The following is a 24,481-nucleotide window of genomic DNA, read 5'->3' as shown; positions in this document are numbered from 1 at the left end:
TGCTTGCTAAACAAGAATTATGTTTATTTAGCTAGTGAATCACCTAGAGGAGTAAATTTTCACTTTCATGATAGCAATCTGTCAGGCTTGCAAACACCCAGAAATAGGAATTAAAGATTATTTTAAATGTAGTTATAAAGGTCATAAAAAGTCTGATTTAGACTGAGGTACATTTACTCAAAACTGAGATTCATTGAGTGGTAGCAAACAAACAGTTCCTCAGACAAATGCACTTTTTTCAGTATACATGTTACAGAAAAAAAAATAAAGAAATGTGCATTAACTGGTGGTGTCCACCAAGCTGCATATTAATATTCTCTTACACCAAACAGTTCGAAACAAGGGAAATGTCATTCTATTATAATTTCATGTTACAATTCATTTGGCTAAACTGCAGCTTAAAGTTGCTTTGCCATATTAAAAGATTACTACAATAATTTCCACATGAACATTTAGACTTGAGTTTTACTCCAGGACTAAATATGGCATGATTTGCTTTTAATCTGTTGAATAGCTAAAAACTGACAATTAAAAAAACTACAACAAAGAAAAAATTAAGTTGAAGCAATGTGAATCTCACATCATTGAACCACTTCTAATGGTTAAATGTTAGTATTTAACAAATTCAAAGAGTTAATGAATCCTTGCATTCGTTCGGTCTCCTGTGCCTTAGCTAGGATGCATAAATACAAAAGACAGCAGATACTGGTAAAAGCTTCAGGACAGAAAGTGCTTGACGAAGGTACAGTTCTCAAGTGTGTTTGGTGAGAGAGTATAAGGGCAGATGCACTGATGAGAACCATTACAAGAAGAGTCAATTTCGTGTTAAAGTGTTCAAAGATGTCACCTTAAGCAGAAAAAAGCTTTAATAACGTCTTCTTAGACATATTAGGCATTTCCAGAGTCTACATCATTAGTGTTGTATTCTAGCAGGACATCTCCATATAGTTATTGTTTGTTTCTATTTCTCTCCTGAAAAAAACAAAAACAAAAAGGACAATCATGTTAATACACACAGATTAACATTATCTGCTTTTTTTTCATTACAGCATTTTCATTGCTTGCAATTTAGCTAAATCAGGCAACACACTTTCAAGGAAAAAGCTTCAATTATTTCCAGGAATATGAAATTATACAGTTTAAGTCAACTTCTTAAAGAGAAATACAGAAGTATATGTCAAACTAAAAGACAAACATGTTCCAAGAAACTGCTATCAAAAAAAAGACTTATAATGTCAGCTTTGATTTACTTATATTGAAATATATTGCACCAAGTGAACTGAGCAAGGAGACCAAGGGACCTACACACAAGGCAAGATGTACCCTAAATCTTTTGCTTAGCTTGCCAAAAAATGCTCTACCCTCCATTATATCCCTGAAAAAATATGGCATTCCCAGGTATCTCCATCAAATCTCCATCATAATAAAAAGTGCTTAAGATCAAAAGGTAAAGTAACTAGTTGGCCCAACACCTCATCCTTCATACAAATGCTCAAGTGGCAAGAAAAAATTTTTTTTTTAAGAAGGCCATGCATACCTTTTTTAGAAATTACTTTCAATAACAAAATGAAAAGTCAGTGACATAGGAACAACTACAAAGAAACATCACTTCAATGTGAGCCTGAGCCAAAGCAAGGACCACATTAACCAGACAGCCCTCACAGCACTATGAGATGCAACATTTGTTATTTAGGGCTAAAATACTAATGGCACTGTAACTATCAGGGACTAACAAATCCATATTCTGCAGTACAGGTTTAACAGCATAAATGACACTGAGTGCTTTACCATCACCCTCCATTTTCTCTACTTAGTTCAAGACAAACATACATTTCAGCATTATGACTAGCTCCAGAAAAAAACAAAAGCTGATCAACAAACTATGTATCGTTGCCTTCATAATACATCGTCTAGCCTGCAAAAAACACCAGTCAGTGTAAAAAACCAAGACCTTATCTTTCAAAAGCATTTTCCATGATACCTTTCTTTATATGTATGACTGAGCACATTAAGGAAATATACAAATATCTGCATGGAAGAGAGGCAGGTTCCCATCCCCAGTAAACGAGAATAAAAACTATAAAATACCTCTCCATATTTTGATTATTATTGCACACTATAAATGGAACAATAACAGCAGGGGAAACAAAATAACCCAGGAGGTATTTGAACAGCTATTTCAAAACCACATTGAAACTTTATTATGCTAGAAACCATTTAAGAAAATTGCAAATGAGCATACAACCCTACACAGATTCTTCCAAAAAGACTGTCTATTGAAAGAAGAAAGTATGTAACATTTATACTGGTTATTACTGGGGTTCTAGTCCTTTCCAAGAAAGATCTCCCAAGTTGCTTCAAAATGAAAACCAAAACAATAAAGCCCAGTCTTTGCCACAATGAGCAGCTCATGGTCCCAGCAGCTGTGTGTCTAAGACTGGACATTAGCTAGAGCAGAATTTCTGTATATTTAAAGTGAAAGCAATATGTGCACTATTTTGCTAGAAAATTATTTTTCCTAGTTCAAAAATACATAATATTTTCATAGTAAGATACTACTTTTTAAGATTGATAGTATCAGTCATTAATACAAGCTGATATCTTAACAATGCACTCCTGGCTGAAAACAGATGATGACTGGCCTCACGCCTCACTATTCATGTAAGGCATGCAAAAATAGCCTGCTCAGGCACATCTCAGATTATTCCTCTAATATTAGCAGACTTCAACTGCACGAACTACACAAAGTGTTGAAAAACACTCCTGCAGTAGTAAGCAGGAGCCTATGAAACTGCAGTGTAAAAATATACAACAATTTTAAATACAGCCTGTACACAACTAAAATCACCAGCTCCTGTTCATTTGCAAGTATTACATACATAAGCACTGACTCAGGCTGTCTAGAAATACTCTGCATTTCAAACTGCTGCTCTATAAACTGACCAACACTACGTTTTGTGAAGCTCTCAACTCAAAACATATTCAAATTCATAAAAATTCAAAGTAGAAAAGGAATGATACCCTTGACTACCTTCTTCCACTTGATGAAATAATGAAGGTGTTGCAAATTTTAAATCCACTTTGAATTCTACAGAGAAAAAAAAGGCTTCAAAACATCAGCACATCTCAAAATTAGTCTCAAAATTACATATTGCTACATTTATATTGAATTACTTCAAGCAGACTTACAAGCATGACATTTTTCAATGCAAGTGAACAGTACATTCTTCAAATACTGGTATAAGTGACATTTGGCACTCTGTACTGCAAAAGAGAAAGACGACCTGATTTACTCAAAACATAGGCAGTGCAATTCCACTCAAAACTAAACCACTCCCAAACTCCAACATATCACAGTCCTGGACCACTGTCTTTTCCTATCTCAAAAAGTATTTTTCCTAGGGATTTTGGGTGGTTTGGTTTTTGAGTTTGTTGTTTTTTGGGGGTTTTTAGTGGTCACAGACAAACTAACAGAATAATTTACCTCCAGAAGGTTTCCAGCATAACTTCTCTTTTACCCAATTAATTTCATTTCTTATATTCAGATAAACAAAACTTTTGTCACATCTCTTGCAATGCTCTTGGACAAAAACTTTCTCCTGTATATTTAAGTTCTCTGCCAAAGGTCAACTCACCACGGTCAGATTACCCAGCTGCAGGGGGAGTTTATGAACGGGACATGGAAATTAAGCACCATTCAAATCAGGACGATATGGGAACATATTGGTTGGTTACAGGTACTGTCAGCTGCAGACCATATGCCGAGCACATTTCACACATACAAATAACTTTCTGCACACCCCAAGTGAAGGTGAATCTAAAAACTGCTTCAACCTTAGAAATGTGCATCAATCTAGTACAAATAAAACAATGAAATTAGCTTGGTCTGAACTGCAAAGCTGACTTACTTCCAAATTTTAGTTGTCTGAATTCAGAGCATTAATTGAATGATCCCATGCTGAGAAGTAGCTGCAATGTAATTTATCCTCAGATATAATGAAATTTCTGTGCTAACAAAATTTCAAAATTCAAAGCAACAAAAACATTTCCTGATCTGAAAGAAGCTATGAGACACATACAACCCAGACTCTGGGATTTCTTTGCCACAAAGAAGGAAAATGAAAAAGCCTCGTTTTAAGTAGTCTACATATAAATGCAAATGTAGCCTAACAATAACAAGAAGCTATTAGAGTCTTTGGCTGTATTTTTTTCTCAAGGTCCCACAAACTGAAGCTCAAGGTCAGGAAAGGCAGATCTGAAAGAATGACTTTGGCTGATTTTTACAGTAGTTGCAAGTGCAAGCATTTCAAGGTGTCCATTTGGAAGCTATCCAGGGTAGCAAACTTACACAGGCCATCTGCAGAGTTCCCACACACCCTCCATCACTATCAGCTATAAATGCAAAAAAAACCCCAAACTGCAGCATTTTGCCAAACCTCTGCCTCTTACTGCAATGTTTAAAGTGTTCATGCCTAAAGCTGTCTACTCTGCCCCTCTCCCAAGAGGGAGCATTCTAACAACAGCTTCAGAAGCTGCTTTACTGCAAACTGTGATTTAATCTACAACTTAGAAGCCCTGCTCATCTGCAATGTAAGCTAACATGTCAGACTGCATTCTGTGAAGTGAGGCACAGGAACTCATCTGCTCTGCCAACTGTGCTGCGTGGGCAGAAACACCTGGCAGAGGCAGAGCAGGCAGCTGTAGAGGTGGTGAAAAGAAGCCACAGCAAAGCTCATGAAATCTCATTTACTAATGGCATCAGCCATAATCTGCAATTTATTTCTCCTCAGTGTGCCATTAAAGCTAGGACAGCATAAGCATTGACCTTAGAGCTTGAGAACCGCAATGAAAAACAGATTACTAGAAAAGTGAAAAATTCCAGAAATTTTTACTCCGTTTATATCACCAGCTGCTAATGTAAACTAGATTACTGAAACTTTAAAGTTGTGTAAAATATTAGTCCTTTTTAACTTCTCACTCTTGAACTCCCAACTAAGAAGGCACATCTCAACACAGAAACAACCTCAGAAACAGGTAAATATATTTAAATACAGTTCTCTGAGAAGCATTTCTGGGAAGAAGGGAGGGAAGGAACAGATGAGAAGGGTGTCTAGAAGTCTTAAATGAACATACATATTTTTCCTGTGCAGATGCCATTCCCTCCCTAAACACTAATTTTCTTCTATTCCTTGACCCAACATGAAAACCGAAAGGCACAAATTAAAAATCAAAGTTAACAAAGTCAAATAAGGTTTTACAACTTCAGAGTAGCTTCTTCTCCCAGTAAGCTTTGCAAATTAATACTCATGTGAGACCCTGTTGCTGCAGATCAGTTGAACTATAGATGGCATATAAAGGTTCTCAAGGACATAAATAGTAACAAAATCTGCAAAAGCCAGAAGACCTAGACTTCAAATTTATTTATTCTTCCTACTAGTTTTGATGGCATTTTACTTAGTCACTGAAACATACCTGTAAGCATATTTTCCTACTATAGGAAAAAAATTACTGTAAAAAGGTAAATAAATTCAAATTTTATCAAACTCACACACTGTTAGTAGAACATGAACAGACCATACTAATTTATTATGGTAATGATAAAGGCAGTAAGAAGTTAATCCCCATCTGAAATTCCACACAGTACAACCATTCAAAAGGCAGAGGTGGAGAAAGAAACTCAACTACTTAATGGGACTATGTGATAACACACAACACTAAAGGTACTATATGAAAGGCTCTGCAGAAACCATGCTTGAACTCCATGAGCCAGAAAAGCCCTTCCAGTCTTCATGAGCCAGAAAAGCCCTTCCAGTCTTCTCTTCCCAGGCAGATACTTTCAGTGATGGATCAGCCCATTCTAACTACAAGTAGCAAGTGCTTTGCTTCAGCGCTGTACATCATTATACACTGAAAGATCAGATTTTAATTATCTACAACATAGTCATTTCAGCAAGATAATTAAAAAAAAAAAGAACAAGCCTCCAGATCCTCACTATTATTTGTTAACAATGCTCAGAGTATAACATTAGCTTTTGAAGACTGACAAGAGATAGCTTCTTATCAAATCTATAGAAACTGCATTTAGTGATGACCTCTGTCCCCGCAAAAGAAGCAGAAAGATGACTCTGACACCTGAGTTAGTTGTTCTCAGATGCCCATGGGCAACAAGAACACATTACTTAATTGCTCTGCTAAGGAATTTATGGTAGCCTTGGAAGGGAAACAACATTCACTGCAGGGCTTACAAAATACACTGAGGAAGAATTTCTCAGGCAGTTTTTCTTTAAGCCTCACCACTCAATCTTTAAATGGGTGTAACTCAAACTCCAATCTACCATGAGGAAAAATGAACTTACTTTATCTTTGTTTCCTATTCATATGAACATGTAGTGAACATGGAAGTTTACATTTACTTTTTACAACGACTAAAATCTGTATGGTATGGAACAATACTGTAATTGCTCACCAATATTAACTACACTACCAAACCTCTGAAAAAATCACAAAGAACCAGGCTTGGAAAACCTATCATCTGTTTTGTCATGTTTCATTTCAGCTACATGAAGTTTTAAGCAAATTGGTTTTGATATAAAACAAATAATCCTAGTTGAACCAAATATACAGGAACAGCTCCAACAGACACGCAAGATCTGTATGTTTTAAAGTCCCATTTTTTCCAGCACACCACTTCCAGGAATCTCCACTAAGTTACTGCTAGCTAGCCCATCTGCAGTATGAATCAATGAAGCAAGGTTGTGAAGAGTCAGATGGGTTGGGACTTTTTTGCAATACGCAGGCATATTTCTTCCCTGCAAACCGCAGGAACAGCATCACTGTTCTAGACAATTTGTTGTTAATAGAGCACTGAAATCTGAGGTGATGCAGCAGAAAGCAGAAGGCTGCCTCATGAATTTTTACAGCTATCTGTGTATACTTAAGGTTCTGCTTCTGCTCTGGAACAAGAGATTTAAAATTTCTCCTTTGCTTTAAAAATTGCAACTTAAAAGACAAAGCACTCAGAAAAGGTACAACTGTCACAGATCGAACTCAATTCAAGTTTGAGATCTTGTCTAGCTGCCATGATATTTAAGAACACAAAGTATTAAATTCCAAAAAGTGACTGGTCTCTTAGACTATGAAGTAAACCATTTGGTTGATATTCCTAGCTTTTCCAATAGGGGTCCCTATTTTACAGGAGAAATTGGTCTTTCCATTCCCAGAGTAAGAGAAGTTGAATCCACTCCGTAAAAAGCACTTGGCAGGCTTGATTTTCAGGTAGGGATTTCAAACAAACACATGACAAGATCTGTACAAGTGTTGCTATGGACTAAGACTGCATCAGTGAGTTTAATTACCTCTTTTATTCAGAAGTCTAATATTGCTCTTTCCCTCTTGCGTAATCACTAGAGAAACACAGGCAACATCACTGCTCAAACTCTTACATGGTCACTCTGTAAGAGACCAAAATATAACATCTATCCCCATACTCCAATGAATTCTAAATTATACCTTGGAACAGAAACAACTGACTCTTACCAAATGCACAGAAAACAGGCACACTTGAAATCCCTGTGTCTGTAACATAAGAACATGAAGGTCATTTTTAAGTTTTTCCAAAAGACTAAAGATTCAAAAGCAAATGAAGACACAGCAAATAAGCAGACCATCATGGAAAGGAAATGCTGGAGCAGTATGCTCAAAATTATTCTAGCTCCAAATAATCATCTCCCATGACCAGGGGTACGTATTCATCTCACAACTATCAAGGGAGGGGAAAAAAAAGTGTTTCCTGTTTCTACTTTCTCACTTCCAATTATGAAGATGACACTCTTGATAAATATGAAGTTCAAGGAAATTGAAAAATAATGTCCCTTGAAACTTCATCAAAAGCATACAGGAAATGAACATATTTCTCAGAAGATATTAATTACATAACCCTCTTTTAGACAGTTTCATGCTTATTACATAAACCTCTTATAAATATAAATACACAAACTTTTAGAAGTTATTTAGTACAAATATAATTTAACTGCATTAAAATTTTTTGTCAATCACCTGTTTTCCTTAACTGAAAAATCTGTCAATGGATCTATATCTGTTCTTGACATTATAATGTAGTAATTGATGATTGGGGCTTAAGAGGAGGAAGAAGCAGCTACAGTTCACTCTTAATGGATGATTTCTCCCTTCAAGATATTTTTAAGAAATATCAAATCAATCACAATGTCAGCAATGTCCTAGAAAGGAAAGGAGTTACACTGCTTAACACTGCAGCCCGATAATGACCCAATTACCAGAGAAACAAAAGTTACATTGGTATCAGAATGAAGGGAGAAAAAAATATCACTCCTTTTGAGAGTCAAGAAGTTCCAGCTATGTCAGCATTCCTATTACAAGATAAGTAATACAACACAAGAAAGCTAAAATTTTAAATGCTTATTTATCTGCCATTTAAAGGCTTCCTGAAAAGTAAAAAAATTCCAAATGCAAATCAGATAAGCATAAATATATACTAAGTTCTTCTATCTTACCTCATGAATAAAAATCAATGACTTTTCTGGACTACCGCACTAAGAAAACCATCTAAAGCACTCTACAATTACATGAAATCATGACCTTTTTTCCCCACTGTATGCTACAAAAGCAGAATTCTCAAAAAGCACCAAAAGAAGTCCTAGGACAACACTTAATAAGCCACCATCTAAGGGCAAGGAAGTTGTAATCTGTCAAGAACTGCATTTTTTAATCAGAGCCACATTTTATTTTCACCCATATATACTAATTAAAGATCAGATGCAAAGCTACTACTACAGATCTTTTTCTTTATTTTCAATACCTTTTATTTTCTAAATTGAAGTTGTTTCAGATTTTTGTTTCATTCATTTAGATATTACAGATTTCTGCTGAAAGGCAATCAAACATCTTTTTAAATAATATGCACACAAGTTGCACATTTACACCACAAAGCAGCAGTTCACCAAGGACAAATGGAATTCCAGACCATTTCAATGTATGTCTGACAGAACTCATGAAAAGCATCACTCATTTCTCTGATCCTTTGGTAAAAGATCACAGCACTTGTATGTTTAAAATAGGAGTCTGGAACCTGAGCTGTAGGAGAAAGGGAATGATTACTGCACAAGCCCTGCTGCAGATACCACACCCACACCAGGGTTACATCAAACAGTGCTAGACACTACAGTTCTAAAATTTACACTTGAAGAGACTATTTGTCATTTTCAATTTACATTTATCAAACAGCAAACTTACTAAAGTTTCATATTTATTAGAGGCTATTGCTTGTACTTCTAGAAGTATACTGCCATTTTAATAAAACATATTGCTAGGCCGTATTGGAAATTAATTCTTGATCCCCCTGAGCTGTTATGATTAAACTTTTACAATCAATTATTTTAAGATAAATTAGCTGTAATGATGAACAGTTATAAAGTAAATTAAATCCTAAATTATTTGCCATTTACAATATTTAGATTGCTGGCTGTATGGAAGTTTGTAACCACCTATGCAATAACAAAATATTAGCTGAATTTCAAGGAACATGGAAGGGACTACTGCTGCCTGATGCATTTAGTATTTTATTAACAGCTATGCTTATATTTTTCATGACCAAAACACTGGAAACAAAGTGACTGCCACAGCTGGCAAAGAAAATGAACAGGAACTTAATTTACACAGTTCTACAGGCAGTAGAAAGTGCACATATTTAAACAGAGCTTCATGAAAGCTTACCTGGCGCTAGGTAATAAATAGCTATCCAATTAACCATAAACTAGAACTTACAATACTAATTGGTGCATTTACAGACTTAACATAAGAGTTAACAATTGCATGTTTACAATTTAAAGACAGGTTACTTGTACACTGTGTGATAAAAGAAAAAGCACAGATTTAAAATCAACATTCAATCACAAGAGAATGCTAAAGTCACAGTAGGTGTCATTAGTTTAATTTGAACTTCCTATATTTTAAGTCTACATGAATTTGCTGAAGGCATACCTCAAATCCATCTACAAGAGAAAAACCTCACGACTAACTTACACAGTTATAAAGTAATTTTTGATAATTGGTTATAAAACCAATTTGTGCAATGTTGTAAAAGAGCCAATGGCCACTATTGCAAGTATCTTGACAAGCATGTTTTCTCTCAAGTGTTAGGAAAGGTAACTATTTACAAAGAAACAAAGAGGTAAGTACTTGAGTCATACAGATACTGTATGTTTCTCTGAAGATACTATTCAAATAGTAATGCTACTTTATTACTCAAATACCCATCATCACAGTTAGCTAGTTCAAGACCCACTGAATGCTGAACTCAGTACTTTGAATTTTAAGTTTAGCACACATAGAATCACTTCCACAATCTACATTCCTCCTCTTCATTACATTTTGTGGCTTTTACCTACTACTGAGGGAATAAAACCACAAATAAAACAATCTTCCTGAGTTGCTAGGGCGTGTCTGAATTATTACTTGTTTGTGAAGTTTTTTTCAATAAAGGAGATACTTTTGAAGCAAACCAGTTATTTGTGAAATATCCCAAAATTCTGAAAATTTAGAAAATACTGAAGCATGAAGGCTACAAAGATACATTATACATTATAATCTCAGTCCTCCTGAAACATGACAAAATTACAACAAATCACAAAATCAGAACAACAGGAAAGAGCCCATGAGGATCACCAAAGTCCAACTCCTGGTTCTGTGTCCAAGAGTTGCACCATCTATGTGAGAGTATTGCCCAAACACTTGAACTCTGTCAGGCTTGGAGCAGCTCCCTGGGGAGCCTGTTCCAGCGCCCAACCACCCTCTTTTCTTCTATCTGATCTACATCTTCCCTAATACCAGCTTCAGGCCATTCCCTGGGAACCTGTCACTGGTCACAAAAGTAAATAAATCAGTGCCTGCCTCTCCACTTGCCCTCATGAGACCACAATGAGGTCTTGCCCTCAGTCTCCCCCAGGCTGAACAAACCAAGTGCCCACAGCTTCTTCTCACATAGCTTCCCTCCAGACCCTTCACCATCTTTGTGACCCTTCTAGATGATCTCTAACAGCTTTATGTCCTTCTTATATTATGGCACTGAAAACTGAACACAGGATTTGAGGAGAAGATTCACGAGCACAGGGTATAGTGGGACAATCACCTCCCTTGACTGGCTGGTGGTTCTGCACTTGATGAAGTCAGAAAAAGTCAAAGTCATTCCCTTACATTGAATATTAGTTAAGAAAGCAGTCCATCACCCCATCATCAAGATATCATGAAAGTAATGATACTCATTTAGGGCATAATCCATTTTCTTTTTAGGAAAAAAGTCCAAAAGGCATCACATACCCAACTGGGATACTCATCTAGCCTCCCAACAACAGAATACTTTGAACATAATTTATTGCAGAGTCGTGCAATGGAACCAGAAAATTGGTGTGGGGTACGCCTGACACTGTTCTACAGGAGACGCAACACACACTGAAGGATTAGGAACGTACAACAGGGGTGTAACCACACCAGTACTAGAAACCTAAGAGAAGTAAACATTTCACCTACTTCACAGCTTCTTTATGTGTCAGCTTCAAGTGAATGAATTCTCCACTTCACATGTCTCAAGGCTCTTAGTTAGTACAAACCCTAAACTTTTGGGGCTTTTCATTCAGTGAGTGGTGTGACATGATGAACAGAGATCATTAGCAACAAACCATACTGATGGCAACGCCCATTTTTGAGTACTTGCATATCATCTAACTGGTAAAAACAGCTCCTGAAATGTTTCTACCATGAGACAAATCATACATTTACAGTCACTGGCAAGTCTGGAAAGCAAGTAAATATAGGAAAAGTAAATATTGTGGCCAATGGTGAGCACAAGTGTTATGATTAGGGAGGGTACACAAGACAAGTACTACAAAACTGCTTGAATGAAATGCTTTTCCCTTGTCTGATGAGCATTTCAGGAAATGCCTCCAAAACTAAAAGTTTCTGTACAGAGTTATCACATTTACTCTTCCTTGCAGAAATGAACATTTTTTTAAGGAAATGCACTATCAGAAAGGTCAAAAAAATATTTCAATACTATTCAAGTCACCACTGTAACATTTCTGTTTTTCACAGTTCCACAAAAGATAAATTGAATCAAGGGAAAAAACCTGCTTTTCACACTAATCATGCTGTTAACATTTCATTAAAGCAGAATTTGAATTGAAATGTCATGTTAAATAAAGTGCGCTTCTTCTCTAATTCCTGGTCCTTTTTCTGACATCCAGAAACTGTAAAAAACTAAGCAAGAAGACTTCAGTTATGGATAATGGACTCAATTCAGTTTTCATTTGCATTGAAGAAGTAGAATGTGTCAGATGTCTGCTTATTCAGGCCTACCTTCGTATTGTGATTAAACAGATGACTGAACTAATAAACAAGTTACAGGAATTAAATTTTTTCGTTAAGAGCCAGTTACATCAAGTAGACACTTTGAGTAAGAAGTACCACTTTCTGATTTAACACTTGCAGATAGAAATTCCAGATGAATGAAAAACAAGGTTTCTGAAAACAGAAAAAAAGAGAGCTACTGTAATGACACTGATTTCTTACCCTACGCATGGCTTCCTCCTCCTCTTGACGCTTCTCATAATGTGCAAAGTCATCAAAGATTGAGGTGGTATGCTTGAAAGTAGCAATTATTTTAAGCACTTGCTTGGCTTTTTCTAGGGGTACCTCTTGAGTGTCCCTCGAATTGGTAACGGGTTTGTTGTCATTGTTTTCCAAGCGAATATGTCGCAGTTGGTTATTGGGAACGTCTTTGACAAAGATCCATTTGACATCAAACTTCCCCTTCCACTTATCCTGAGACCAGACACCAGCATATGCATTGTAGTCCACAACAGACTTCATCTCAGCCACTCCGCAAAAGTGTCCACTGCCATTCACACTGAAGAGTAAATAGAGTGGGCCTTTTCCATTCAGGGACCGGTAAGCAGCATCCAAGCGCTTATTCCCATGCTCAGTACTACACCAGATAGAGTACTTAATGGAGCGATGAATATCGTCCTCTGAATAACTTTTGATTATAAACACACGTCCATTCTTCAGATTCCAATCGAAGTCTTTGGGATTGTAGTTGTTTATGGCCTTTAGTTTCTCCAGCACTGGGTGCACTTCCACACCAGAAGGTGAGGAGCTGACGGATACCACACCTAAACCAAAGTTCTCACTACCAGCTCCATTGTTCTGGCTGAAGCCCACACCCCTATTACGAGGAGCTACCCAGCGGTTTTGCAGCTGTTGCTGCTGCAACTGGTGAGGCTGGGCCTGCTGCTGAGGTCCTTGTTGCTGCTGTGGTTGCTGTGGCTGAGGCTGCTGTTGAGGCAGTTGGCTTTGCACCAGTGGTGGTGGTTGAATTAATGGCTGAGGCTGCTGGATTATAGTCTGAGGAGGCAGTACTGGTTGAGCTGGGGGTGCTTTTACCACTGACCCTTTGTCATCCCAAGTTCCAATATTCATGTTGTGTTTTATAGGTGGCGGCGGTACAGCAGGGCCCCCAATGCCCACATTACCTTTAGGCTTGAGTTTCGGCTGAGGTTTAGCAGGTTTCCTTGCAATTGCAGCCCATGAGGTTGGCTTAGGTGCTGAACTGCTAACTGGGGGCACGCTGTTAGCTGCAATGCTTGTCATACCTGTACTGCTCAGAGCTGAACCTACAGTTTTTGTTACAGCAGCCGTCATATCTCCACCAATTTTCAGTCCAGTCATGCCTTGCTCAATGCTGCTAATCCCAGGCACCTTGCTCAGAGTATCACTGCCAAATCCAGCCTGTCCATCTGCTATGGCTCTCCCAAGAGAACTAGGTGGATAGCCATAGCTGCTGCTGTAAGCAGAGCTTTGCGTTGATTGTCCCTGAGATCCACTTGTCCCCCATGTAGAGAAGTCTGCATTCCCAGGAAAAAAATTAAATCCATGCTGCCCAAGAAATGGAGGGGTATTTCCTAATGCCCCGGGTTGACTAAATACACCATCAGGTATGTAATGGTGTTCACCATTGCTCATCTGTCCATAAGTTGTCAAATATGGCATTGGAGGGTCACCTGCAGTTGACCATGCTGCTTCACCTAAAGAGTATGGAAATCCAATGGATGGAGCATAATAGCTAGGCATGTATGGGTCTGACATTGGCGGATAGCTGTTACTCTGCAAGAAAATAAAATTTTAAAAATCAGCAATATTGACAGTTATGTTTGGGAGAAAAAAACCTGTAATACAATCCAAAACATTTTTAAGAGTTATATGAATGTATTTGTAACTTCCACCATTCCTCACAAAATAAGAGATGAGTGAGGTACCCGTCAGATATGGCCATTTCTTCAAGAGACCTTCTCAAAGCGTTAAAGGACCCCCTTTTGCTCTGGAACATTATCCTCATTTTTAGCTACTAAGCTAGGTGTAAAATGCCTTCATGCCAACAGCATCAAGAAAATAACAAGCTACTCTAAAACAAGTCATAACTGTACCTTTGTAACTGAAGAAAAATAGCTGCAACTATGATTTAAAGTTGTGGTATTCTTAGATTTTGTCGTATTTCTCACTGCTACTTGCAGACTCCAACTGACTAGTACAGTGAAATGGATGCAAGGATGCCTGTTTGTTTCAGAAGCAGCAACAAAAAAGAAGCAACACATCCATGCTATGGAGAATGGGCATTAAATCAGTACTACTCCAGACAGACTCCTGGGAAATCACACAATTTATTTCTTGCGACATTTGAAGGACTACCCCTACATGATTTCTGCTGGTTTTTTTGTAGAACAAAATTGCACATATCATCTAGCTGATGCTTCCTTAATGCTGTATTATTGGGAAAAAAAAAAAAGTGAAGGCAAGTAAAAATTCTCAGTCTTTTTATAACTTGTACTCTCTCTCTCACTCAAGATCACTCCAGTTTACAAACTTAACATAACTCATACTAACTTTCAACTACAGAGGCAATTCACAGCTCTGGAAGTCAAGCCATTAGCTTCTTGGCAGAAGAGCTGTACCAAGCTGTAGTGATACTAAGCCTCCATCTATTATGCCATCAGCTGTGAGCTACTTCCACCACCGTTAAAGGAAACCATGTCCAAGCAGTTAATATATTCTCAGAGCTAATAAAACGGTTGTTTTGGACTGCAGCCAAAATTATGATTTTGTTTTAAATGTAAGGGTTTGGTTTTTAGCTCAAGCTTCTTGTAACTGCATCTTTCTGAAGCTAGAGCAGAAACATAAGAGCAAGGGACATGAAAGCATGCTTTTCAATGCAGAAGCTTTTCCAGAATTCTTAAGAACACTTCATCTGCTTAAGATATGATGAGACAAAGTATGACATAAAATTATATTTCTATGTATATACAGGCAAGTCAGTAATGGTAAGAAATATCCAAAAATTAAGTCTGGAAGTCAGCTGAATGTCAGAGTTAACTTTAAGGTACTAACCAATGTTCACTTACCTGATTTGTCTGACTACTTAGATATGGCTCAAAATCATCATCATTTACTGCATCCTTTTGATGAATCGAACCGTTTTGTACTGAAACTAAAAATAAATCTGTATTAGAATAGTCTCTGGAAAATCTATGCTGCACTTTTAATCTAGGTAACATTTCTTAATCACCTGTACATTGAAATACATATTATTGTTAAGCACCATTCCAATTTAAACAAAATAGCTCATTCTACTGATCATGAGGATCAGATCTCAGTAGAGGTCTGCAGACAGCAGCTAGAACAGTCTACTCCTGACTATTCTTTCCTGGGATCCACAGACATGTGGATGAAGAACTGCAGGCACACCTTATTTGCACAGGCAGTAAATCCAGCATTTCCGGAAGTACCAGAGCAAGTGCAAATGTGCACACCAACCCGATCTATAGACCTATTCAATAGGTTCAGGGAAAGTTGCAACATGCAGCTTTCTCCTGCCAGGAGGAAAGGCAGTTACCCACCATGACAACCATGAAGGACACCACTATTCAGCTATTTAACCCTGTATTTCCTGCATAGCTGTACTGCATTAGTGACATCTCTGAAGCTGAGGTGACAAAGCAAGACAAAAATAAAAGCTTAAGTCCCAAAGGGTGATTGCAAGCCTTTCCCAACACCTATGCCACTATATGCTGGAATCTCTTCCTACCTGCTCTTCTTGGTCTCCTATTACCTTTCATTTCATCTAAGGCATTACACCTACCTGGGATTCTCCAGCTGCCCAAATTACTTGAAGTGTCTCTCTACCATCCCCCAGGCTACTATTCAAAGCCACACTGCACAAATTTCTGCTAAGTTCCATTGTTTCCCATGGTGCAAAGCAGAACAGGGACTTAAACCAGCACTTTCAATTACACAACCTGAAGATGAAGATCTGTTCTCAAAAATAAATTTATTGGTTATCCAAATGCAACTTTTTTTTTTTTTGGTCAAATATGTTCAGTGGGGGGAAAAGAAAGTCTCTGGACAATAAGTAAGGTGCTCTGAAAAACCACAACTGCAGAAGTTACAACAAAACAATAGATATTCTGAAACTTAAAACTGCTTTAGGAGCCAATTTTATGGTTTCCCTTTTTTAGCAAAAGCTTCTGAAAAGCATATATAGCCATGTAATTAAATATTCAACTCTGCTGAAATTAGTGTTTAAGAGTCAGGGGTTTTTTCTTGTTTCACTGGAGGTAAGGGACTTGCCACCCAAAATTCATAGTGTAAGCCAAGTGGCGCTTGAATTTTTTTCACATTGACTTCAACATCCCTAAAACAAAACTACCTTCAGTGAATGAAACTAGCTGAAAGAAATGACAAAGTAATAGATATAATTACAAGGAATAATCAAAATCCTGGAAAATTCTATTAACTTCAGAGAGCAGTAAAAAAATTGTAAAAATTCATAATTTAACACAGAAGGTTTTTTTCAAAGCAATTATCTGGGAAGAAAGCAACCTGTGTCTTGAATACCTTCTTGAAGTTTTAAAAGAACACCAGACACTTCAGTTATTACAAACTGGCACACTGCTTTTCTATACTAGCACAGTCAAATATGACCAGCAATACTGAGCACAATGCAGGTTACAACTGGATAGAACAATATTCCTAAATAAACACCACATTTAAACTAAAGATTAGGTGTTGGGGGTTCTTTTACCCCATAAATACGGTTTCAGTTCAGGTCACATATCATCCTGAATTTACACACAATGGTAACATATTAATGAGCTCTTCATATTGGAATTCCTCTTTATATTTGGCCCAGTTACACACAGGATGAAGCCTCAAAGCATTTTGTCTATGTCATGTCCACTCCTTAGACTTAACCAAATGAAACAGACAGCACAACTCTCAAACACAATTCTATCATAATGACAAACATGGGCAGCATACAAGTTCCTTAAAAGCATGCAACCACAAGTAAAGGAATAAACAGATGTATATCAAGACTAGTATCCCATCAAAATTAATCTCCTCATACTGACAGCTAATCTTCATAAAACGTGCATCTGCTGTGTTCCACAGGTATCTAAAGGTCACTAAAGACAGAACTATTTTTGGTCTGACATTACAACTAACAAAATATTCTTGTCAATGCATTTTCTGTCTTATTCATTCTGTACTGAGATATTAAAGTCAGTGACACAAAATATTTCTACAGAGAAGCTTTTTCTGGTGAAATATATACATTTCCAAGTGAAATAGCATCACTGGGAGCATGTTTCTTTAGCTTTTCATTCTAACTTTACATAATGTGTTAATAGTGAAGAATGTAGCCCACACAGACATCTAACAAGAGCAAATGAATGCCTCATTCCCAAAATCTCATGTTAAGTGTTCAAACTGAACAGGGCAGTGATGAATACTAATTGAAACTAATCTACAGATACCAAAAATATCTGTATCAATATGATGCTAAAAATACTGCATGTTTCTGCAAACACTGTGAAAACATACAGTGTAATTAGATATTGGGAAGAAGCAACTCATCAAATAGAGGAATTTAAAGCTAATATTCTTTTAACTGCTACTATCCTTAGAATAACCACTCATGAAAAATTATACCCAAAGGAAGAAGAATAACTTTTTCATTAGAAGTCATCACACCTTAATGTGAAGAATAAACACTGAATGAAAAAAGAAATATTTCATTCTTGTTTTAAACCTAATAATTACATTTAAGCCTCCTACAAAACAAAAACTGTTACACATACAAGTGTAAAAATAAGTCAGCACCTTCCTATGACAGATTTGATACACTGGCATAATAAACAAAAGGGGGGAAAACCAAAAAGGAGTTCCAGGAATGCTTTTTTTCTTCACACTCCTGTAAGTCATAACTTGATGGATGTCAGTTCTGATGGCTTATGTCAACCGTACAGTAGTTGACAACTAGAATAAGTAAAGTTTCATGACAGGATGACTTACTCATTCAAGCCTCTGAAATACCAAGTATCTGACACAACAGATAGATAGTACTGCTCTACATACGAGAACTTCAGTCCCACAAACTGTGGTCAGAGGAAACAGCACAGTACACCAGTTTATGAGCAATCAGAACACAGCATCCAAGGCATTTTGCTAGACAATAAAAATCAGCTAGCTACCAATATAATTTGCAGCTCTAATATTTTTCATTTCAATATGAAGTATGTATACATCCCTTTTATGGCTCATTCATTCTCTCATATGCTCTTCCAGACATGTGGACAGCTTCTGCCATCCTCCTTAACACTATGACTCTTATGCACAGAACCAGCTTCAGATTGGTCTGTTAACTCAGTATCACATCTTCCCTCAAAGCTCCTCTAAGCTGAAACCTATCACGACAACTGAAACTGTCTGCTAACATGTGGTCAGCAAGGACTGCTGACACTGACTAAATTCAACCACTTGAAAAAGCCTCTAGCCCAAAGCCAACAATTTGTGCTACAGTGAAGATGTTAGCACTGTCTCCTAGACCTTTAATCTAATGCTGTCAGAACTTAGTTTCACTAAGCAGACATAACACCAAATAATTTAACAGAACAGAGATTAATTGTTCTGTTTCACTATAGTTTTCACTTAGGTCATACTCTCACCAAGAGAATACATCATGACTATTCGTTATTTAAAAGGATGCACTCCATAAAAAAAATCCAAGTTCAGAAATGCAAAAATCTCTTCCTTACATAGCAAGCAGAGATGTGTTTTGATTCAAACATTCCACAGCAGTGACAAATTATGGAACACAAAAATATGCTAACATAAATAAGCCAAAGTAAAGCTGACTAGTGCATTTTCACACACTGCAACATAGCACCCAAACAGAAATGCTTAATACTTCCAGTCCAATTCACATATATAGAACATAGCTCAAAAACTACCTGTGTGAGTCTCTAACAGATGCATCTAATTAACCTCACTAAAACTGAGAAATGATAACACAAAGATTATAAAGCCACAAACTACTTGCCACAACGAGTCTGACTTCTCATTTAAGGGCAACATGGAAGGTTATAACCACAAACTATTTCAAAAACATGAAGTAGTTAATAAGTGCACTTCGGGCAGAAAAAAAGAATATGAGATAACAAGTATTCAAGAATAACCAAATTAAGAACGTCCAAGGAGGTAAACACGTTCATTTTTCTCTGAATGCAGAGAAATTAAAAAGAACAGGCCAAACTCAGTGAGATCTGGGAACCACGTGCCACCTCACAAGCAATGCATGCAACAAGAAGCAGACAATCTGCACGTAGACAGAATAATAGAATAAGTATGCTGTGGATAACATTAAATGACAGCTCACAGAGACCAATTAAATTAGTTCAGATAATGAACTAAGAGGGGCAAAGAGTATCCAAGTTTAAAAAAAAAGTTTCTTGTCTGCATAAGTATAACAAGCATATTAACACACAGAGGTAGCTGTGTGCATGTTAGTCTATAGCTCAGTTTGCTGAGCAGCTAAGAATTAAATAGTCACAAAGTGGACTGTTTAGGCGGAAGAAATTCCAAATAGAATATTAGTGAGAAAATAAATTCCAGACAAAATACTGCAAGATATAATCTGAAATGCTGTTTACAACTGACTTGCCAAAAATTTTAGAGAGAAGAATATTAAGTAGTTAGTAGTTTCTTCCTTCATTGGGAAAGAAATCCCACTGAGTATGGAATTTAAAAACTAAGACCTTGACAGAAACATGAAAAAGCAGAAAAGCAGAAGGTCAACAAACACAGACAAAAAATCAGTTACTGGTGCTAAAATGAAGCAAGACTACAAAAATTCTGAGAATAAGGAAGGTGATGTTTTCTGCTCACAGATATGAGTAACTAGTCACATGGTTGCTGTCTAGCAAACTAGGGAAGCTGTTCAGAAGATTCTTCCTGATGATTCTACTCACTACACAAAAAGGCCCAAGGTGTACTGTTAAAAAGAGATTATACAAGCATATAAAAAAGACAGCTATAAAGAAATAACTATTTAACTGTCTGACTTCTGACATTAATCTTTTGCAAAATAACACATTGTAAACTGATGTACTGCTGTGCCACAGTAAAAGTGCTGGGAAGTAACATTTTGGTATACAATTTACTGTCATCCTGCTCTGAAATAAAAGACATCCTATAGCTACAACCTCTTGCTATGACTGTCAGACATTATCCTCCATAAAAGCAATATTACAGATTTATACAGAAATACAAGGTTAACTTACCTTTATTTCCCTGTCCTTTAGGTCTCTGTATATAGGAAAGTAGGGGGGAGGGGGGGGAAGCAAAACAAGTTCAGTTAGAATCCTCTAATATATAAACTTCACTGTAATTCTATTTATTTGCCAATTCTGCCCTTTCCAACTTAAATATCATTGAAAATATTACTAAATCATGCTATTATAAAAACATTGTGACATTACTTAAAATAACATTATAAAATACTACTAAAACCAAAACCTGATAGAATTTTACAAAAAATACTGAAATCATCTAGGATTTAACAGCATATGAAGATTAAATGGTGCTGAAAAGCTGAACAAGTGAATTTTAATTGCCCCAGGGCCTGAAAAAACATTCGCAATAAACAAAAATAACACAGAGTTAAAAAAAAAAAAAAGTTAGTACCTTAAGATTACTGCCAATACCCAAATTTCATTATAATATGTCATCTTTTAAATTGACTGACAGGTACTTATCAGAGAACAACACACAATGCCTTGCTTTTTAGATATACAAAGGAATATAGAGTTGTATCATATGCTGAACTTCAAGTTGCACATTCCTCACCTAGGCAATTACACTGAGAAAATTATACAGTCTGTACAAAGCTTTCACACAAGGAAATAATTCCTTAAGGAGGGTTTTTTTTTTTTTGGGATTAGTCATTACAAAACACTGTTAATCTGTCATGCACTAAGAATCAATGTAACAATACAAGTTACAGTATCCTTAATTCCTCTACAGCAAGATAAACTAACCTCAAAAAACAAATGCTAGTCCATGAAAATCTAATTCACCTTCTCATATTACTTTCAACTAAGCAGGAGTAGGTCTCCAGGCTCCATCATTCTCTTAACAATTTTTAGTCCTGAAGAACTCAGTATTCAGAGGTCTGAAAGTTTAGGAGGTAACCACCTCCAAGTTACTTTCATGTGCATTTGTCTCAGAGTTACCATAAAACTGTTCAACGCTGCTTCATCTATAGGTGCACTGGTTAGACACATCCTCTCCCAAAACTGGAAAAATCTCTGTAACCTGAAAAACCCCAACCACCTCATCTTTTGGGATGAATCTAATCCAGACACAAAGGCATGCAAAGGCCAAAAAGAGATAGAACTAGAAAAAGTTGTGAAGAAGCAGCCTTCATGAAAGACATAACAATGAAAAGCTAAGAGATCACTGAGCTAGAAATAAATGCTTAAAGGAAACTGGAGAGCATGCACAGAGACAAAAGAAACACAACATTAAAGGCACAGAGAGAAAATAAAAGGAGGCAAGGGACTGTAAGGCTAAAACTTTTGGGGAGTGGCAGAAACCCACGGACGAAGCAGAGATCAAGACAGAATAGCTTCCAGCTAGAAAGAAAGACCAGCACAGGCCTAGCAAAGGCAAAAAATAACAAATTCTAAGCTCCGTGAAGGACCAAGTTTAAAAGAATGCCGCACAGCGCAAAGAGAAAAACTGAGAACTACAGGAAGAAGCGGAGGCCGAGGGAAAAGAAGAAGTCAGAGGCCCGAAGGGAGAAAGGTGGACGAACAGAGCGAAAGGCAGGAAGAGAAAGGATGCGGTAACGGGGAGCCTGGCGGAGTTTGGGGTGCGCAAGGAGAGGAGCCGGCGCCAGACACCGCGGGGAGCCCCGCTCTACGGCGCTCCCGGAGCGAAGAGCCGGGAGCCCGGGGGCCCGGCCGGGAAGGGCCGGCTCCCGAGTAGGTCACTCACACACAAAGGGGCCGCGGGCGGGGGCCGGGCCGGCAGCGCTCGGGGCTGAGCGGCGGCGGGCGCTGCGGGCGGGCGGGGAGGCGGAGCGGCCCCGGCGCGGCTCAGCGGTTATAAATAGGGGCGGCCGGGCCGCGAAAGAGGCCCGCCATCCCGGCTGCGACGGACAGCCGCTCCCCATGGCGGCGGGGAGGGAAGGAGCGAGGGAAGGATGAAGGGAAGGAGGAGGCCGCGAACCGCGCCGCCCCGGCGGCGAGGGAAGGTGCAGGTGGCCGCCCTGCCGCCGCCCTCCCCCGCCGCGGGTAACGACGGGGCCGGCAAGAGGAGAGAGCGGGCGGCCGCCCCCCCCGCCCCGCGGGCGGTACCTGGTCGACGCTGGTGGCTGACATTCTTCACGGGGAGCCGCGATCCCCTCGCTCCGCTCCGCCTGGGCCTCGAGTGATTCCGCACGCCGGGGCCGCTCGCTCGCCTCCGCCGCCTCCTCCCCACCGCCGCCGCCGCCGCCTGATTGTCGCCGCTGCCGCCTGGGCTCGCTGCTGCCGCCGCCGATCGGGTTCCCGCTGGAAGGAGCCGGCCGGCCGTACGCAGCGCCGCTTCCCCCCCCTTGCTCTGGGCTCCGCTTCCCCACAATGGCGGACGAGGCTCCGGCTCCCACTTCCGCTCCGCGCCGCCCTGACCTTCCGCTCCCCCCGCCGCCGGCGTCGCCGCTGACCTTTCCCTTCCCGTCCCCGCCTCCTCCATGTCACGTGGGGTTCCAAGCCGCGCCGCGCGCGCGCGCCCTCCCGCCGCCCAGCGGCTCCAGTGGCGCGGAGGGGCGGGACTTGCGGCGGGGGGCTACGAGCGCGCATGCGCGCGGCGGGCGGAAGGAGCCGGGGCCGTTCCCGCCGCCGCCGGCCTGGGAGCGCGCGTGCGGATCGGGAATGCCCGGGAAGGGGCCGGTGGAAAATGGCGAGGATTCTCTCCGCTGCACCACGGACCTGCTGGGGCAGGGCGGTGCGGTGAGGGCGGTGGGCATCCGGCTGTGGGGCCGTGAGGCGACCCAGCGTGGCTGCCCAGAGCGGCCGTCGCTGCCTGAGGAGGGCGCGGGCGGCCGCTACTGTCACCCATCCTGTCCTGGGTCACAGAATCACTGAATGGGTCAGGTTGGAAAGGACTGCAATGGGGCATCTGGTCCAACCTCCCTGCTCATGCAGGGTCATCCCAGAGCATGTGGCACAGGATTCCATCCAGACAGTTCTGGGATGTCTATAGGTGGGGCAGTCTGTTCCAGGGCATGGTTACCCACACAATAAAGAAGTTCTTCCTCATATTCAAGTGGAACTCCTGTGTATCGGTTCCTGTCCGTTGCTGCTTGTCCTGTTGCTTGGCATCGCGGTGAAGAGCCTGGATCCATCTTGTTGAAACCCTCCCTTGAGATACCTGTACACATGGATGAGCCGGCTCAGTCGTCTCAGTCATCTGAGCCGGCCCAGCCCCCTCAGCCTTTCCTCATGAAAGACATGCTCCAGACCCTTGAACCAGCTCTGTAGCTCTCCGCTGGGCCGGCTGCAGGAGCTCCATTGCACTGTGGAGCCCAGAAGTGGACACAGCACTCCAGGGGTTGTTACCTATCTGCTTTCAACTCCATCATTAATGAATTATCATTAAGTGATAGGAGAAGTGTAGCAATTGTGAAGGGGCTTCCTGCTGCAACCATCAGTAAAATCCAAGACCACTTCAACAATGCTCCAGGGAGAATTAAGTATTTATAAACCTGGTTCAGAAAAGTCAGCATTGTAGTTAATATGCTGCTTAGAGTCTGAAGACAAGAATGCCTTAAATCCAATACAATTGTGCAAACATACCTGTCAGAGCAATGGGAAGATGCATCTCTCATGACCCTGAGTCCAAGTCCCATTTAAAACTTGGTTGCATGTGGTTTTTTTTTTCCTTCTCAAATTAGAGTGTTCTTTTTCTGGTTTGGCTTTTTTTTTTTTTTTTTTTTTTTTTTTTAACAATTGCAGAAAGTGAACTTGGGGAAATAATACTTCTGGATGAAGAGTCAGTTTATAGTGGCAAATAATTT

General features: G+C 39.3%; 1 protein-coding gene across 2 annotated transcripts; it reads right to left on the bottom strand.

Annotated features, from left to right (window-relative positions):
• On the bottom strand, nt 1-22,918 carry YTHDF3 (YTH N6-methyladenosine RNA binding protein 3). 2 transcript variants are annotated; one of them, XM_041413088.1, is made up of 6 exons: nt 22,782-22,917; nt 21,498-21,592; nt 20,703-20,727; nt 15,486-15,571; nt 12,601-14,193; nt 1-972 (listed from the first exon to the last, which is right to left on the bottom strand). In XM_041413088.1, the coding sequence occupies exons 5-6, from the start codon at nt 14,173-14,175 to the stop codon at nt 949-951; spliced, it is 1,599 nt and encodes a 532-aa protein (XP_041269022.1). In that variant the 5' UTR covers nt 14,176-14,193; nt 15,486-15,571; nt 20,703-20,727; nt 21,498-21,592; nt 22,782-22,917; the 3' UTR covers nt 1-948. The 2 variants fall into 2 exon arrangements, with proteins under 2 accessions (XP_041269022.1, XP_041269020.1); XM_041413086.1 differs by lacking the exon at nt 21,498-21,592 and having other exon boundaries at nt 22,782-22,918.
• Between the last annotated feature and the right edge of the window lie 1,563 nt (nt 22,919-24,481).

The sequence above is a fragment of the Onychostruthus taczanowskii genome, unplaced genomic scaffold, assembly GCF_017590055.1.
Source record: "Onychostruthus taczanowskii isolate IOZ18803 unplaced genomic scaffold, ASM1759005v1 scaffold4, whole genome shotgun sequence".
NCBI classification, from domain to species: domain Eukaryota; kingdom Metazoa; phylum Chordata; class Aves; order Passeriformes; family Passeridae; genus Onychostruthus; species Onychostruthus taczanowskii.
Note: the sequence above shows the minus strand (reverse complement) of the source record. Positions and strands in the feature narration are given on the sequence as shown.

Excerpts from the sequence above, each read along its gene's own strand:
- YTHDF3 (XM_041413086.1), bottom strand. The coding sequence starts at position 22,805 with ATGTCAGCCACCAGCGTCGACCAG. Across the intron at positions 20,728-22,781 it reads CAGCCACCAGCGTCGACCAG|AGACCTAAAGGACAGGGAAA; the intron begins GTACCGCCCGCG and ends TCCTATATACAG. Across the intron at positions 14,194-15,485 it reads TAAGTAGTCAGACAAATCAG|AGTAACAGCTATCCGCCAAT; the intron begins GTAAGTGAACAT and ends ATTTTCTTGCAG.